The 19,147-nt window shown below is 34.0% G+C and overlaps 2 protein-coding genes across 2 annotated transcripts in view; one reads left to right on the top strand and one right to left on the bottom strand.

Moving 5' to 3' along the window:
* Positions 1-4,281, bottom strand: part of LOC141831519 (TATA-binding protein-associated factor BTAF1) — a 38,851-nt gene extending 34,570 nt beyond the window's left edge. The window contains exons 1-5 of the mRNA XM_074718891.1: positions 4,193-4,281; positions 2,243-2,466; positions 2,005-2,099; positions 697-917; positions 547-604 (exon numbers count right to left, since the gene is read on the bottom strand). Of these exons, the coding sequence (XP_074574992.1) occupies positions 547-604; positions 697-917; positions 2,005-2,099; positions 2,243-2,291 (423 nt within the window). The 5' untranslated portion in view covers positions 2,292-2,466; positions 4,193-4,281. The remainder of the gene's footprint in view (positions 1-546; positions 605-696; positions 918-2,004; positions 2,100-2,242; positions 2,467-4,192) is intronic.
* A 2,604-nt stretch (positions 4,282-6,885) lies between these two features.
* LOC141831520 (uncharacterized) lies at positions 6,886-7,896 on the top strand. Its single transcript, XM_074718892.1, has one exon. It carries the CDS (start codon positions 7,014-7,016, stop codon positions 7,599-7,601), a length of 588 nt encoding a protein of 195 aa, XP_074574993.1. The 5' UTR covers positions 6,886-7,013; the 3' UTR covers positions 7,602-7,896.
* The last annotated feature ends 11,251 nt before the right edge of the window (positions 7,897-19,147 follow it).

Below are 19,147 nucleotides of genomic sequence, written 5' to 3'. Positions count from 1 at the left end.
GATTTCGCGACACCCTCATCCACAACTTTTATAAAGGTTGCTCCTACTCATTTGGGTTCTAACTGAGTTCTCTCACCCTCTCCTCCTTTTCCTGCACAGACTACCCCTCACACCCTTCATGAGAAATACGTTGTAGCAGGTCCCTCCTTCCTTTGAGCCAATGCCAACGAAATCGTCTAACATCCATCAATAAGACCACAACCTTGTTTCTGTTGCAACAATTGGCCAGTAATCTGCTCTAACTAGCCAACATCTCCTCTCCCTCTGATGGCATCAGCATCTGAATCAACCATTGCTGCCACTGCTCGTTTTGAACCAAATTCAGCACTAGAATAGGTTCGGATGTGGTCAAAACCCTAATTTTGGCGCCTTTGTATTTATCCCAAAACAAATCTGTAATTAAATAGATAAATATTCTGAAATAGTTTTCCCTTAAATGAATGAAATCTTAATTAAAGGCAAAAACAGATGAATTACAAGTAAAGAAGGGCAGAAGCAAGGTAACATTTGGGTAAGCAGGTTAAGGCTTAAATAAAGCACCATTACCTGTCCACCTGATGCCAACAATGGAGATCCAAATTCCAACACCTTATTAATGTCAAAACTGCAAGAAACAAAGGAATAAAAGTACAACATTTCATATTCTAACCCATTTAATAAGGAGGTAAATCAATAAATGAACATCAAGAAAAAAACCTTTTAAAGGAGAGTCCTGTGGGAGTGGTGGGGCATATGTTTGAAAAAGACACTCCAACATCTCTTGAGGCATCAGAAAATCCAACTTCTGCCAACTCTACTTCGAGGGATTTTAGAAGCTCCTTAAGAGATATGTGTTTGACATTCTCAGCAATTGCTCCAACAGCATGAGCAGCAGCAACTCTTGTATCCCAGTTCTTGCTTCGGAGATATTGGGAAACCTACATTGTTCAAGAAGAATCAGTTAATATGAGCTTGCTAACCATTTCTTAAACGATTTGGTTATAAAACAGTAAAATGCATATCCATTGAGTAAAAATAAAGTTGTCCACCCAGACCATGCTACTGATCACATTTCAGATCCTCTTTAAACTAAAATAGGCTTATAAAGGGAATTTTCAAGTTCATAAGCAAACCCCAAGATAGTACTAGGTATGAGAAGACATGACAACAATAGGGTATGTAATAATATGTGACATTTAATTTAGTGAACCAGGTTGGTCTTTTAGACACTAAAGTTCACACTTCTGGATACCAATGACAATCATTATCAATTTGCAAAGAGCAATAAGCCCAGCTGGAGTATGGTGGATAATGTGAACAGACATAAGATAAACACAATTTTTCATACAAAAAGAACATAAGTTAATGCAAAATGAAAGACAAAAGAAACATAAAATTCTATCTCAAACTGTTGAGTGCTCAGCAGGTGCAAAAGAAAGACTGAGCACACAAAAGAAGGATAATGATAAGATGGGCATGGTGCCACACTAAGAGGAGAAGGATAAGAACCAAGATAATGTCATTAAAGAACATTTAGCCCTAGTTGTTTCTTTGTCCATGTGATGATCCTAATAATACCGTATAGAGGCAACAGTGAAAAAACAACAATAAACTAAAAAATCTACAAGAATTCTTTACAATGAGATAATTCTTTACAATGAGATGTGTGAGGTATGAATATATATCCAGAAATGCTGAAGACAAAAAGAAGAACGATATCAAATTAATTAAAGAAAGAAACTTAATCACTTAGTAATTAAAATGTCAATGTGATAAAGAACCATGTCCCTGTTGGACATCAAATTATATAAAGGCAAGTACCTAAGTAAACTCCTCTACTGTGCAAAACAGAAGATGTAATAGCATTTAACTTCTTCGATATATCAAGCATGTTAAAATGGCTTCTAAGTAAGACAGCCACAAACAACAATCTACAAGGTTTAATCTAATGATAAAGAGGCAATTAAAACTAGGATTTGATAATAAATAAAGAAGAAAATCAATATAGCAAGAAAGTGTTGATACCTTTTTTAGAAGCGAGTTCAACTCTTGAGGGTGTGACTTTGCAATATCCCCAATTTGCTTTGCAGCAGCAAATCTTGTGGCCTGAGTCGAACCAGCTAAATTTTTGTTAAGAGAAGTTTTAGATGAGAACAGATGATAAGAAAGTTTCAAAAAAAATCACTTCAGGTTAAAATGCAGGCCAAAAGTCTTATACATATATATAGATGTATACATATGCAGCTTAAGATCTAAAGGATACTATCCAATAATGTGAGCAAACGATGAAGCCGAGATGAATGTTGAGCCATAAAGATGGGGAGATTTTGAGTTCACTCATTCAGCAAGAGAAGTTGTCCTTGCTTGACCAATAAACACTATTAGGCTCCGAGCGTCCTTGGTTTTGCACACAACTCCAAATAACTCGGCTAGCTGAGCAGCATCTTGCACATTTTCAGTGTGGAGTTGTAATCAACCCACAATATCCTTCATTAGAATGTTCACAAAACAAGTATCAATGTTTTGGGCTAAGGTTTACAAATTATTCCAGTATATAAATTATAAAGTACTGACAAAAGGAAGCAGAATATGCAAGATAAATGGAACAAACCAACAGATTAAACAGTATCATAGTAGTCATAATAGTAGCAAGAGTAATAACTTAAGAAACAGCAACAATATTGTCACTGAAAAATAATGGTCAACTGAGTCAAAGGAGGATAAAGCCACAATGAGAAAATCTCGAATGTTATATACTTGGAGGTTTCCTTTCCTTTTTTCCTGCAGCTACGATAAGACTAAGGCCAAGTTGCATAATGAAACCTTGTGTCAGCAAAAAATCTTTAGGAAAAATTCACAGCTAGTATCAACCACAAGTAGATGAAAAGGCTATTTGAATCTTCAAATAAAAATAATGGAGAATTGTATATGCACCACTGTTCTCAAGATAATCAAGAATTTAAGTCCCTCAGTGCAAGAATTGTGACTAGCTATTGGATGAGAATGATGCAATTAAGCGAATAACGATTGAAGATGCTTCTTCTCCTAGACATTTTTGCCCGAGCTAGTACACCCCATCTAAGCGTCCTGATCCAAACCTTCCTTTCAATTCTCATCCACCAACATAGCTTCTAAGGGGCAGCCTGGTGCACGAAGCTCCCACCTATGTAGGGTCCTGGGAAAAGTCTATTGTATGCAGCCTTACCCTCCATTACAAAAGGTTGTTTCCGCAATTGATCATTGATGTTTTTTCACAGATGGAGGATCTAGTTCCCATACCAGCTGCACCAGTCAACAAGATGAACCATCCTCAACTTCATATACCAACCAGCTACATCAGTTAGTTTGTTTACTTTTGCAGCCACTGTGCAGGTGATTAGGTCAATGAAGGCCCAAATCTGGAAAATGCTTCTAATCTCAAATTGGTTGCAGTGATTGTTAATGTTTTGCCCCATTTTGAAAACAAGAATGACAAATTTTTCAGAAACAATTTTGTATCAATTTAAACTGTATGGTCACTGATCAGTATTTGTATGAAATATGGAATAAAAACAATACTTTTCAGCAAGGTTTCATATCTCAGTTGAACAATGTTCTTCTAGAATTGTAGGTAGCACAAAGGATAGAAAATATTCTAATCCATTCAGTCAGTCTCTAGAATTATTAATGATAAGGAGCAAGCTCCTCCATGGTATATGGACAAATAGTTAAGAGTATTTGAAGCAACCAATTTTCGCACTATGATTAACGAACTTCCATACTGCACGGATGTAATATGCTTCTCACAGGTTGGCTAATAAAGCTATAAAAGAGCAAAACTTAAATTTTTAGTTTTTAGATGCGGATACACAATATCAACATCATTTTGTCATGCTTCTAATTATATCATGATCATAAAAATTCATTTTGAAAGTAATATAATCATCTTTTAATAGTAAAACGAAGGACTTATGAGCCCTGAGGTTTTGTCTCAAATTTTTTATAATTTTGTTAAATGCCACGTGGAATTCAATTGAGATTGAATATGTTAATTAAGTTTTCACAGATATCACTCTTGGACAGACATGTTAATCTCATGTAAGAGTTAATCCGAATCTGAATCTCACAAAACAAACAGTAGTAACCCCGAGAAACTTAAACACTTGAGGATGTCATCAGCAGAATGCATGCATCGACCAAAAGAAAGAAATTCAGCAAAAATCAAAATTGATACCTGACTCAGCCAGCGAGGGGCGACGGATCGACGAAGGAGGGAGCGAGGGTCCGTCGGGACAGCAGCAGCGGGCGGTGACCGACTCTGCAGGGCGCGGCGCACGAGGGCGGCGGCGAATACCGACGGAAAGCAAGCGGCGAGGGGAAGGGAAAGATAAGCTCGGGGATGGATTAGGATTTAGGGCAAGAAAAAATGAAAGGCCCGAGAGGCTCACGGATTTCATCGCTTGCATATATATAACAGAGCTTGGAAATGGGGGATTTGGGGGAAACGGGGAAGGGTGAGGGTATGTGAAGAGAGATGGAAAGACGAGTGAGAACATCGGCCGATTCGAATCCAATCGAATCGAATCGAAGCGAGACCGTGGGTTAGTCGGGGATCCGAGTCCGACTCGACTTAAATGTCTCTTTTGGGGGCCTGTTTTCTCTCCCTCAGTTCGGATCCGTTTACGATCCGTTTGGTTCAGGCCCAATTAATTAATTATTATATATTACTTATTGGAATTTGAGAAAATTTATTTCTTAGACATTTTAAAACTTTTACTAGTTTTCTATCCGCTTAATGCTAATTTTCCTTAAATATAGAATATGTTGTGAAGATCCATTTATAATAATAGATTTGAAAGTGAATCATTGCTTATGGAGGTATTTTTTATTTTAGTAATTAATATTTATATTTTTTATTAAAAAAATGAGGACCTTAAATAATTTATACAACTTTATTTTTTCTAAAATTATATTTTTTTCAAAATAAAAGATCTAAATTCTCATACTAAGATGCCTAAAAATTGGGTCCAAATTGTATCCAACTTAAATAATTTTGATAGTATTATTTGAACTTAAAAGTACTAATTTACTCTCTCTTTTTAATCAAATATCTAATTTTTAAAATCAATTAATCTTGAAGGTAATCGATCTGGCTCTACGAAAAATTTTCATTGATCATCAAAGTAAATTGAGAAACGTGAATAATGTATCGTTCCGCATCCAATATTTTAGGATTATCTTTCCATTAGAAGAAATTAATCCGTAATATATTATAGTAGTATATCATAATTAAAATTTGATTCATAAATATCTAATTAATTGTGAAAATATTTTATCATTTACTGTACCGGAGGGTAAAGTGCTAATTTACTTGCATCTTATTCATAAAGCCTACTAACTCAATCAATCAATCACATATACCTATTACTAGTTTTTAACGTTACTATAATCAAATTCCAAGCATGGGATCCTTACTTTAGGGATAGCAAAACTATCCATCGCATCAGAGTTGAGAAATCCTTGTCCCCGATGCATAGTTGAGTTAGTTACGACGCAGCAGACTTATAGAAAACAACAACATCGTGACTATTGAATTAGTCAAGCAAACGTGACTATTGAATTAGTCATGGCCGTGTATAGAGGTGTAAATGAGTCAAGCTGCTCACGAGCTATTCGAGTCTCGGTTCGAAAAAAAGTTCGTTTGAATTCGTTCGATTAAGTTAACGAGCCGAGCTCGAGCCTAATTTCGAGCTCGAAAATATTATCGAGCCGAGCTCGAGCTTAACAGTATTTAGTTCGTGAGCTCGCGAACATGTTCGTTTAAAGACTCGAACTATAAATATTATTTATTAATGAGTCAAGCTCGAACTAAGCTCGTTTAACTTTTAAACGAGCTATTTTCGAACCAAGCTCGAACTAAATTCGTTTAACTTTAAAACGAACCTTTTTCGAGCCGAGCTCGAACCATTCGCGAACTATTTAATTTCATTACGAGCCGAGCTCGAGCTTAAGAATTAATGCTCGAATCGAACTCGAGCAGAACTCGAGCTTAGGAAAAATGAACCGAGCTCGAGCTCGAGCCTTTTATTGTTTGGCTCGGCTCGGTTCGATTACACCCCTAACCGTGTAGAACGAAATCCTTGCCCTCGAGACAATACTCTTCTGCGTCGTGACCAACTGCAGTTTCTCGATTTACCTCCTCACAAATGGTCGTGGGGCCGACCGTGTGAGGTCACTAAGATGACGGATTCTACCTTTTTGCAGAAGAGTTGAGAAATCATTTATTTATTTAATATAAAGATGATGATGATGAGCAAATAAATTCGCAAATCAAATTTTGATCATTTATTCTAAAATTGGATGGAATATAATCTTCATCGTCAAAGTTCATTCTTTGATGCCCTAGGTATAATAATAATAATAAACTTTTAATATTTGTTAAAAAATTTCCTCATCCTTCTTTATTCGGATTTGAGATCGAGAACGACAAATTTAATTTTTTTAAATAAAAATATTAATTTCAAAAAATAGATTTTTATATAAAATTTAATTTTCTAATTTTTTAGATGTAAAATTATTAATTAAATTTTTATATTTAAGTTTTAATAATATATTTTTTAATTGATAAAATTATTAAATTATTTATTTTTTTGAAACAATTGAACATAAATAAAATTTTATTAATTTTATTTTTGATTTTTTTCCATATAATTAGTAGTAATTTATAAGTTATTCATACATTAGAAAAAATTAATTTTTAAATAAAGATCCAAATCTCAAATGTTATTTTTAATTTTAGATTTATTATTTTTTAAAATTTTTATTTTTAAAAATAAATCTAAATCATGGTCATATGTTAAACAGTGTGTAAAATTTTAATATATATTTTATTAAATTAGTTTTTATTTTTTTGTGTGTGCCCAGATGAACACTTACTCCACCCACTTGAGCATCGAAGCCCTTCCCACCTCACAAGCTCGATGATAACTGGATAAGCCTCCTCGTTGCTTGCTATCCGCAGAGAAGCAACCTAATAAACCTCGGCGGCTCCCGAAATGAACGCTCTCTCCTTCCTCCGCCCGACCGCTCTCGCCCCTCTCCAATCCACCTACCGCTTATCCGATCCCTCGCTGCTACCTCGCTCTCGGCTCCACCCGCATCCGCCTCGCCGACCCGCGGCGGCGCTCAAGAACCCTCGAGGCTTCGGCCCCTCGCCGCGGAAATCCGGCAAGAACCGCAAGCGTGATAAGAGGCCAGGATTCGACGAAGACGACGACGAAGAAGATGATGAAATCGAAGACGAAGACGACGATGGCGGCGGGATCATCCCGGAGGCGGTGACGAACCGGATGATGCGGCGGATGGGAGTGTCGATTGGGATCCCGCTCTTCCTGGGCCTCCTCTTCTTTCCCTTCTTCTACTACCTGAAGGCGGTGGCAAAGCTGGACGTTCCCCCCTGGGTGCCCGTCCTCGTGTCCTTCTTCTTCTTCGGGGCGTCCCTTTTGGGGATCAGCTACGGGATCGTCTCCGCCAGCTGGGATCCGCTCCGGGAGGGCTCTTTTCTGGGCTGGACCGAAGCCCAGCGCAATTGGCCGGTTTTCTGGCAGTCGCTACGCGGCGGCGGCCGCCCAAAAGCGAAATAGCCACCGCCCCAGCAGTACTACTACTTCTTCCACTACTTTCCTTTTTCTCGATGAGCTCAGATTTCTCGACTCGCAACTGTTTTCAATCGTATTATGTCGACGCTCTGGTTTGGTTTGTGATCTTTCTGTTCTTATTTTTTAAAATTTTTTGTTCAGATTAAAAATATAGAATTGTTATCTGTAAGGTAGAATTAATCATCGTTTGCTTGAGTGTGAACTTGAAGCAACACTTAGTTTCGTTCTACAGATCTATTTGTAGAGTGTCTTGTCCTTCAATGACTATTGAATTAGTCTCTTTTTTTTAGATCTAGGTGTAGAGGCTTTGGTTTTGTAAGATACCTACAATTCACTTCTATTCGGCCGAATTTCACCATCCCTCATTCTGAGATAGTTGCTTTTCTTCATTCTTAGTTGGCCTATTTCTAAGATATTCGTCTTTTAATGAACAAAAACGTTTGATATACTCAGAATGTAGATTTTAAGCAAATTAATTATCTCTCTTACAGATACATCCTCTATAACCTAATTAATTTTCAAGGTAAATGGTCTACCTCCTCATTCCGATAAATTCGTAGCATAGTTTCTACGTAAAGAAGAAGTCAATCCCTAAAATATTTATCCCATTTGATATCTGATATTTGATTTTTTTACATTTTTTTAAAATTTATTTTATGGATCCTTTTTACATGAACTTGCACGAAGTGAAATGATAAGTCCTAGTCATCGTAGGAAAACGTCTTCTTGATTGAAAATATTTTAAATATCTAAGAAATATAGGAGTGATTTTTTTCTGTGATAATCGATGTTAAAATTCTTATAGATTCAACTAATCTTAAGATTGCGTTTAATTTAACTTATCATATATAATATTGATTATATGATAATTTAATATTATTTGATTTAATCAATTTAATATTTACTATATTATCCTTAATTTAATTTGTTTTTAATATAAATTAAATTAAATTAATAATATTAATATTAATAATGATAATAAATTGATAATATATAAAAAAATAAATATAATTTATTTATAAATTTATATATTTGTAATAAAATAATTATTTTAATAAAATAAATTTATTAAATTAATAAATATTTATTTTTTAAATTTTAAAATAAATTTATATATATATTAATAAAATAATTTGTGAAAATAATTATTTTAATAAAATAATTTATTAATTTTATTTTTTAAAAATTAAAATAAATATATATATTTAATAAAATAATTTATTAAATTAATAAATATAATTTATTAATTTTATTTTTTAAAATTTAATATAACTCATCTCTTTTAAACTTATAAGTATTTAAATTAAATTTATTAAATTAATTAACTCTGTTTTAATTATGTTTCATGATACATTTAAATTAACTTGATTTTAAAATTTGAAAATAATCATAGAAATTTTTTTTGTTAATATCTGAAATTGTAAAAAATCTTAAACGGTTAAGATGATTATATTCTTGGATTATAACTCATTTGTTGATGTGGTAATAATGTTGTATTACTTAAAAATTAATTATAATCTGAATCAAATAAAGTTATCGATAATTTTAAACAGATAATTAAGATTATTAAAGATAATCTTCAATCAAACGCCCTTGAACTCTTTTTATTCGTCCACTAAATAAATTCAGTACAAATCATTCCTTTTCCTATCTCAGGTCAATAACTTTGCTCCACGTCATCTTTTATTTCATTTCCATATTAACCCATTATATATTTTTATTTAAGAATGATAGTTATTATTATTTATTTTTATAAAAATAATATTGTAGGAAGCTACTTATACCGCATGTAAACTAAATGATTCAACATAAGTGATATGGATAAAAATCCATATTTGATATTGTCAATTTATTCATGTAAATCAATTTATCTATGACCCATATTTATTACACTTATGATGGTTCCCCATCCCATCATTTGATATCTATATTTTAACCATGGATTCTTCTCTCTAAGTTAGAGTAAAAAGGTTTTATTATTGTTTTCTTTTGTTAATATTATGTATTCAGTTAATTCAAGAGATGATCTATTCGATCTATAAAAAATTTTCATTGATTATCAAGGTAAATTAAAAAATACTTACAACGAATAATCTAACAGTGCAACATCTCATATTTGTCATTCCACAAAAGGAAATATCCTAAAATGTGGTATCATAGTTGGTAATCGAACTATAAATCTTTGGGAGATTGAAATCCAAGGTTTTATTAATGTTGAATGCATTATAAGTAATCTTGCACAAACAAAACCTAGTAAAGTCTTTTGCTTTCTTGTAAAAAAAAAACTAATTCTTTTAACTTACATTGAGAGCATCAAAGTTTAAATTTCACTGTGAATGAATATTTTAAAGATCAATTTTTAAACGTATATAAATTATACTTATAATTTATCTAGCATACTTACATGGACACATATTCTTGTAAAGTTGCATCTTGATTCATTCTTATCATAATATCTTACTCACAATTTAACAAACGATTTAAAAATTTTTAGATCACTTATCATACTTTATATTTTATCGTAGGATATACTTTTTTTTCTTCTTCTTCTTCTTAACATACCTTGTCTACCTGTTGCAGCCCCAAATTAAAGCAAAGAATTTTTTTTTAAAGCCAAATCGAATCTAAATAAAAAAATAGATAAGAAAGTTCAATTACAAAATTACATGATCTTGATTATTTACCTATTAACACGAACTGAATAATAGAACATATATAAATAAAATGAGATTCCTCTTGAAGCGTGCTTTTAATATCGTATTTTCCAATCTCATTTTTAAAAAAATGAGAAGTCATTTTCTAAGAAAATAAAAAATGATAAAATATCATTTTCTATAGAGAATGAAAACTACGATTGAAAAATAGAAAATGGAAAAAAAGCGGCTACAGTGCCGCACACCATCTCATCATCGCATGATTATTTTAATAAAATAATTTATTAAATTAATAAATATAATTTGATAATTTTATTTTAATAAAATAATTCATTAAAAATAATAATTTTAATAAAATAATTTATTAAATTAATAAATATAATTTTTAATTTTATCTTTTAAATTTTAAAATAAATTTATATATAATTATTTCAATAAAATTTAAATTAATAAATATAATTCCTTAATTTTATTTTTTTTAATTTAAAACAAATTTATATTTATCTTAATAAAATAATTTATTAAAATAATTATTTTATTAAAATACTTAGTTAAATTAATAAATATAATTTGATAATTTTATTTTAATAAAAAAATTCATTAAAAATACTTATTTTAATAAAATAATCAATTAAATTAATAAATATAATTTGTTAATTTATTTTTAAACTTTAAAATAAATTTATATATATTAATAAAATAATTATTTTATTCATTAAATTAATAAATATATTTCTTTAATTTTATTTTTAATTTAAAATAAATTTATATTTATTTTAATAAATAATTTATTGAAATAATAAATATATTTTGATAATTTTATTTTAATAAAATAATTCATTAAAAATAATTATTTTAATAATATAATTCATTAAATTAATAAATATAATTTATTAATTTTATTTTTTTAAATTTAAAATAAATTATTTTTAAATTTATAAATATTTAAATTAAAATTTATTAATTAATTAATTTGATTACAATTAGATTTCACGTACATTTGAAGTTATGTAATACTGTATTAGAAGGTCAGGTTTAACCCTTTTCTAATATGGTTGATCCTCTTTTGTATGATTTTTTTTCATGATAAGATAGTATTTTTTTTTAAAAAAATTATTTTATTTATAATTTTTTATATTAATTAATAAACCAAACATATTTTTAATTTTATTTTCTAGAAAATAGAAAACAGTATATAATGCCAAACATATTTTCTGTTTTCTAAAAACTAGATCAGAAAATAGAAAATCAAAAATAGAAAATGAAAAATAAAAAATAGAAAAAATTTTCCAAATCAAACGCCCCCTAAATTTTCTTTGGTGTTTTCACACTATTTAACTCTTTAGTATTTTCCGTGGACACACCATATATATTAGATAATAAAATATAATTATTCTATAGGATAATAATAATTATATTTTTTATTGTTATGAGTTAATCAAATCATATCATATCTAAAATATTGTCCACAACCAACAACAAATACTGTATTAGCATGTCTGATACTATTCGAACATTTTTGCGGAGCTTTGAAAATAAAGATATCGATAAAGATATTCATTATTGGCATATTAACCACTCATACTGATTTTAATATATATTCCACAAATTTAATTTAAACGTTAATAAATATATTTTGTTTTTTTTTAATCATAAAAACTGACATATCTTCTTGCATTGCCTAAAGTTAGCGACATTAGAAAAGACATTAACCCATCCATTTAAAGACCCTTAAATATAATTTTTGTTACAGGGATCGATATAATTAGTCGAATCCGCTACTAATCCGGCGAGTCAAATCAGTGATTACGTGGAGGACTAATATAAAAGGGTATAAAAAGAGTAAAAACAAGCATTATATGATTCAGGAGACCTCGGCCTCCGTCTCCCTCAGCTTCGAGGCATCACTACATCGAGCTCTGCCCGATATCGTTAGGTTACTGCCTCCTTCCCTGTACGCTACCCGCTTAGTAGACTGACTTCATAATATGGTCATGACAACGATTGCCGACCTCATAGCTTGACCTCAACAACACTTGTCGACCTTATGGTCTGGTCTCAATGACATTGGCAGACTTCAGGGTTTGGTCTGGCAACATCGGTCGACCTCACGGCGTGGTCCTGAAAATATTTTCCAAGACCATGACTTAGTCCTAGTGACACCACTCACCGACCTCATGATAGAAGGTCGGCGCCACTTGTCAATCTCATAACTTGAACCTGCATTACAACAAAAATGACTTTCCGCAGCGCACATCATAGGCGCGCCGTTAATAGTTGTTTTGACAGCGCACCCAATAAAATGCGCTGCGAATAATATCATATTTTTATCAACCGCAGCGCGCAACAATAATACGCTGTTAAAAATACTTTTAACAGCGCACATTGTACGCCGTTAAAATTATTTTTGACAGCGCATATTGTGCGTCGTTAAAAGTATTTTTAACAACGTATAATGTGCGCTGTTAAAAATTTATATTAACAACGTATAATGTCCGCTGTTAAAAATTTATAAATTATAACATTAATAATATTAATTTTAATTTTTTTTTAAAAAACCTCTAAATTTTAATTTTAATTTTTTTAAAAATACTATAATGTCTTTTTTTTCATCATTTCACCTCGCGCTCGTCCTTTTCTCCATCCCGCTTAGGTTTCCTTTGCGTTCGCTCGAATCCTCTGGATTTTTCGCCACCGTTTATCTTCTCCACCATAACCACGGCGGAACAGGGCTCTTCTTCCCGCGGTGCGACGCTGCCTCTTTCTTCTCCGTGCCGCGTCGTCATCTTCGCGATCGGGAGCCCGCCGGTTGCCTCGTTCGGGAGTTCGCCGTCTGCCGCGCTAAGGAGCTCGCTGTCTTCGCGTTCGGGAGTTCACCGTCTGCCGCGCTCAAGAGCTCGCCGTCTTCGCGCTCGGGAGCTCGCTGTCTGCAGCGCTAAGGAGCTCACCGTCTGCCGCGCTCGGGAGCTCGCTGTCCCTACTTCCGTGTTCGGGAGATCGCCGCTGCAGCCGGCGTTGGACGTCGCCGCCGGATTTCTCTGCAAGACTGCAACCGCGTGGAGAATAGCAGAACCCTAGTCTTGACTACTGACATGATTGCTAGGTATACCTTATCAACGTTTCTAGCATACTTTGGATGAAAGTGAGAGCTCGGCGGTGTAGCGGAGTTGGTACCTATGGAGGAACTAAATGCTATCCAAACCCTAAACCCTCTGTCCAAGAGCCGCTTGCCCCACCTCCCGCTCCTGCGTCGGAGTTCCCATCTCGATAGTGTCTCTTATCAAACTCTTGTTAGGATCTTCTCCTTTTGCCTCGATGAATCATTCATTTGCTCTCCAGAATCTCGAGAGGATCCGAGACCCATCTTCGGTGCTGAAATTTCTGATCCCTCCTTCTGCGAAAAAGATTTTGCCTTTGATCGAAGCAATGGTGGAGCTTTGCTTGTGGAGCTTGGGCGTGGTTGCAGTGGGAATAGAAGCCTTAGCCTCCATGTTGCTTCAAGTCGTAATCTTATGTTGGATGAGAAATTGGGGGATGAGAAGTGTGGAAATTGTGAGGCGGTGAATGACCTTATGTCTGAAAGTTTGAAGCTTCACTTTGGAGTTGATGAAGGTCAGGCTTCGGATAGAATGGTGGAGCTAGATCACCAGCAAGGGGACAGTGGTCTAGGTGTTGATCGAGTTCAGCAAGGTATGATCATTGACACAACTAAGAGAATATTTTACTTGACGTCTCCATTTGATAATTGTATCTATGTACATTCTACATTATTACCAATTTTGACATATTGTTTTATTATTTAATGATGTCTTTTCATGTGGATAAAATGAAATCAATGATGCATACGCTATACCTATAGGAGGGTTCATCATTCTTATAAAAAAATAGGATGTAAAATTTGATTCTTTACATTATTTATTAGATAATGGATGATTTTATTTTTCTTTGGATTTGATTTTATTTTGAAAAATGTATCAGGTGCTGCAGATTATCAATTATTTCCTATGCTATTAAAGCAGCTAGTTCCTCCAATATGCACTCAGCTATCGGATCGACGCTCAAGTATTGTGAAGCAGGTAGATTTCTCTTAAATGGTTCTTTGTCTTCTTTGTTGGAGTTTTGGTCATACTGCTAGCCCAAAATGTAGATGTTTTCTAACAAGTTTATTTGAATTAATTGTTAGTAGGTTAAATCCCAAAAGGTTGCTGCTGGTAGTAGCTTCAATTTAATTAATCCCCTAGCTCCGATTGGTATATGGTTCTGTTATGTTATTGGCATTGAATTGGCATCCTAGCATCATTGTCTACTTTAATTCATGCCCATTTGGGTCTCCACAACCATTAGTGAAAAATATATTCTTAAATGTTTATCTTGCTATCACCTAGAGGTTAGCAGATGCTCTATCATCACTAGACATCTCAAATGGAATCTAAGCAATTTTCATGTAGCTTGTTTGGAGCAAATTCCTGTTGGAAAATAAAATAATTCCTGCAAATTCGGATCTTAATTTATATGTTTGAATTTAAGAGCGAAAATTAAACCTGATAGTTCATTTGCTTATGTTTTGAATAAAAGACTATGGATGCTGACAATTGACATTGTTTTAAGAGTTCTTTTGCCTCATACTTATCTGCAAATCATCTTCCATCACTTATAGAAACATATATAGTGCCTAAGTGTGCTTTGTGGCATCTGTTGTGTTTTTATGAATTATGTGATTTGTCTTTGCTTTCTACTTCTGTTGTTACAAACTTTTAGTGTTAGAAGATCATCCATGCTTTTCTGCAACAAGTGCTTATTAATTGCAGGAACAACAAGAAACTACTTGAAGTTAGAGCATTTGATCGCCACTGCAACATGGTCCTCGAAAATGTTAGGGAGATGTGGACCGAGGTATTGCAACTTTACAAATGTATACAATTCATCATCTCTTTTCATGCATGACTCCTTATGGTTTTTACCCTGATCACAGATACCCAAGACGGACAAGGGGAAGAAGAAAGCTCTTCCAGTCAACAAGGATAGATTCATCAGCAAGATGTTCCTTCGCAGAGACTCTGTATTTTCGTAGAGATTCATCAACAAGGATAGATTCATCAGCAAGAAAGCTCTTACAGTCAACAAGTATATATGTGCTAAGTATCAGCACATATATACACATAACCTCATGTATTTTCTGTTTTTCATTATGTTCAAGATAACAAAGTCTTGTAAGCTTATCAAAATAGATGTGAATGTTATATATAATTGTTGAATTATAAATGTGTAATTTTATATGGTATTTGTGTGTGGTATTTATGTTATTAATTATTTGAGTTTTGAATTTATAATTGTGATTTGAATGGTTTAATTATTTTATTTTATCCACAGCGCACATTGCCAGGGGCGGAGCTATTAGTTGGCCAAACTAGGCCATGGCCCAGTCTTAGGACTCGGTAAAAAAAATCCGATGATCCACCGTCTTCTCCTCCCACAGTCCCACAGTCGCGATCGTCGTGGGACTACGGAGCAGACGGTGGCAACGATGCTAGAGACAGCATCAAAGGCATTCGTCTTCGTGAAAGACACCCATTTGCTTCTAGATTTTCCATGCGCTTTCGAAATCGCCGTCTCTTTTCCGGAACCCAGTGAGATTCCGTCCGATGAACCCTGGAACCCTGCAAAACTTTCTTTAATAATATTAAACTTAAATTATTTTTTATTTTTAAAAATTCCAACTCGATTTTATTTTATTTTGATTATTAATTATTAGAATTAGTGAAGATTAAAGCATTTTGGTATTTATGCAATTCATTATTAGCTTAATTTTATTGATCTCATTGAAATAAATTGAAATCGAATTAAATGGGTATTTATGTAATTTATAAGATAAATAAATATTCTCCGCCGCTAGGGTTCGCAATCCCACCTCTGATTCCTCTTCCATCTCCGACGAGCGGTGCTTCAAGCTCCCGCTACAGCTCGAGCGGTTCCTATCTCTTCGTTGCCTGCAAGTACTTCTCCGGTGAGTCATTTTTCTGGCTTAGGTGTCTCTTCCTTATCGAATTCCACTTTGTTGTTGTTGTTTTTTTCTTCTCGCACGAAGCATGCTCTACACTTTTCTCTTGTTTCCTTTCCTTTTTTGTGTATTTTTCTTTTAGTGTAAGGTTTTCTTATGGATGTGTGCGAGGAAGCTCCAGAGTCTTCTCGCTTGCTAGCGTAACGTTTTAAAAAAAAATTGGCCCACCCTTCAGAAGAATCCTGGCTCCGCCCCTGCACATTGCGCCCTGCGATTGATCACATCCGCAGCGTACATTGCGCGCTGTGGAAGCTCACATCCGCAGCGCGCAATGCACGCCGTGGATGATCACATCCACGGCGCGCAGTGCGCGCTGCGGAAGCTCACATCCGCAGCGCGCATTGTGCGCTGCGGATACGATCATCCGCGGCGTGCATTGCGCGCTGCGGATGCCTAACGACTTTTAACAGCTTGCAACTGTACAGCGTGCGATGTGCGCTGCGGATAGCATATTTGCGCGTTGCGGAAAGTCATTTTTGTTGTAGTGCTGGCAACATTTGCCAACCTCATGACTTAATTTCAGGACCACAGGTCGACCTCAACTTCACACACCATGACTTAATCTCGAGACCACAGGTCAACCTCAACTTCACACACCGACCTCATGACTTAATCTCAGGACCACAGGCCGACCTCGACATCGCACGCCGACCTCATCCCTGCACTTAAGGATTACTGCCTGCACGTGACATTTATGGAAGACATGTTCGTTCCGACTAATCCGAAGAAAATAGAACCAATCCCTCCGCAAAAGCCGGAGCGATACGGATAAACAAACAAAGTCCCTCCAAAAGCGAAATGGGTATGATAAAATCTTTCTCAAAAAGTTGCGAATATCTCAGAGATCAACTGCTATAAAAAGGTAGCTCAAACTCATAGGTACAAGTATGCATACACATAAGCCCTACTTTTTACAAGCCTTTACTTCCTTCCACTTTTGCGCCGAACCTTAACTTGAGTGTCGGAGTGGTTTGTCGGGATCCAATCCTGCCGCTGTTCTAACCCTCTGTCTGAAGTGCTTTTCAGGTTCTCTCTTCTCTTCGCGGGTGGTCTTCTCCAAAAAATGTGCACATCGGCTAAGTCTTGAACCAGTGTGTGTACCATCCATGGTGTATCAACCGGAACAACTACCTAAGTTTAATGAAAATGACATGTTTTTTAGGTTTATTAATTATATGATTGGTATCTAGATGGCTACGTATCAGTAGGATAGACTTGCTTTTCCACACTTGAGTTGTCAAGTAAGTCTGAATTGATTCGAGCTGCTAGATCCATACAAATTAGAAGGGATGAATAATTTTGATCGCATTGAGTTGATTGCACAGTAAAAACTTGAACAAATCGATAATACAATGCAAACAATGTCAGTTTACTTAGTTCATTGTCTCTCAAGATGACTACGTTCAAGGTCTAATCCTAACGATTATTACTATCCTTCTTCTTTTTGAATATCTTTTGGAGGCGAAGAAACTTCTTATACCGGATTCATACAAACAAAGAAACAAATCAAAACACAAATACACCAAGAATATCAAGCTGAAATAGAATGAACAAGTTTACACGGAACTTGACTTTTGGATGTTTCTTGTTGTTTGGAATTGCCGGCCTCTTATCGGTCTAGAAATATAACAACACTTTATCCTCAAACCTCCAAAAATTAACTTAAAATACAATAAAAATATCTAAATGGAATGAACAAGTTTACATGAAACTTGACTTTTGGATGTTTTTTATTGTTCAAAATTGACTTTTATTGATCTAGAAATACAGTAGCATTTTGTCCTCAACCCCAAGAATCGGTTTTATAATGTTGAGGAGATTTTCGAGTGAACGTTAAAAATTAGTTGTGATCATTGATTGATGGTGTGAGCACCGTGTATTTCTTAATTAATTAATTAATATTTTATTATTAAAAAAAGAAAATATCCTCTAAAATCTTTGTCCTTTTATCTCTTAAAACAAATACTTACAAATCACTCAATTTAGTGACTTCTCCCCTCCCCCTTCACTCCCTCCTCTTCTTTCTAAAGAGTTTTAAAGTTTTGAAAGAAATTAAAGTTTAGAATACTTTTATTCAAAACTGAAAGTCATTCTATTTTATAAGAAAATTATTGTAGCTAGTAACTAAGTAGGACAATAACATCTTAAATTAAAAAAACAAATGACACAACTATATATCATCTTAATCTTACAAATTTCTTATATATCTAAAATGATAAAAGATAAACAGACTCAAAAAAATATGAACGATATATAATATTAAATCAGCGATAATAATATTAAAAGAGATACATCTACCATCAATGTCCATTGCTAAAGTTAATACTTTACCAATGCTTCACCCATTTGAATCATTGACAACTAATACCAAGTGGACTGGCTGACCTAAATATGAGATCCAGATTATCGAGATCACACTAAAATTACATTGACCAATGGCGTAGGTAGGGTTGGACTATACTGGGCTCTAGCCCGAGCCAGGAATGTTGTAGCCTCCGGGCTAATCCCAATCTCCGGAGCTACCTTCCTTTTTTACCTATATTTTCATTTTTTTATAATAAATTTAAATTAAGGACAATTCTTTTTTAAATTCATTGGGCCCCAAGCCCGGGTGGAATTATACTTGGCTCCGCTTGTGCTCTAGCCCAGTGCAATTTAGCAATTAAAATCAATACATTAATTTACATTGCAGTTGCAATTGGAATCAATATATTATTTTACAGGGCCGTTTAGTAAATTTAGCTCATGCAATCTAGAGTCCAATATAATTCAATAATTGAAGCTCATAGCCGTTAAAATTCTAACTAAGCAATAATACT

This window comes from Curcuma longa, chromosome 7 (assembly GCF_044706935.1).
Source record: "Curcuma longa cultivar G26 ecotype Majalengka, Jawa Barat chromosome 7, ITB_CL_G26_1.1, whole genome shotgun sequence".
Lineage (NCBI taxonomy): Eukaryota > Viridiplantae > Streptophyta > Magnoliopsida > Zingiberales > Zingiberaceae > Curcuma > Curcuma longa.
Note: the sequence above shows the minus strand (reverse complement) of the source record. Positions and strands in the feature narration are given on the sequence as shown.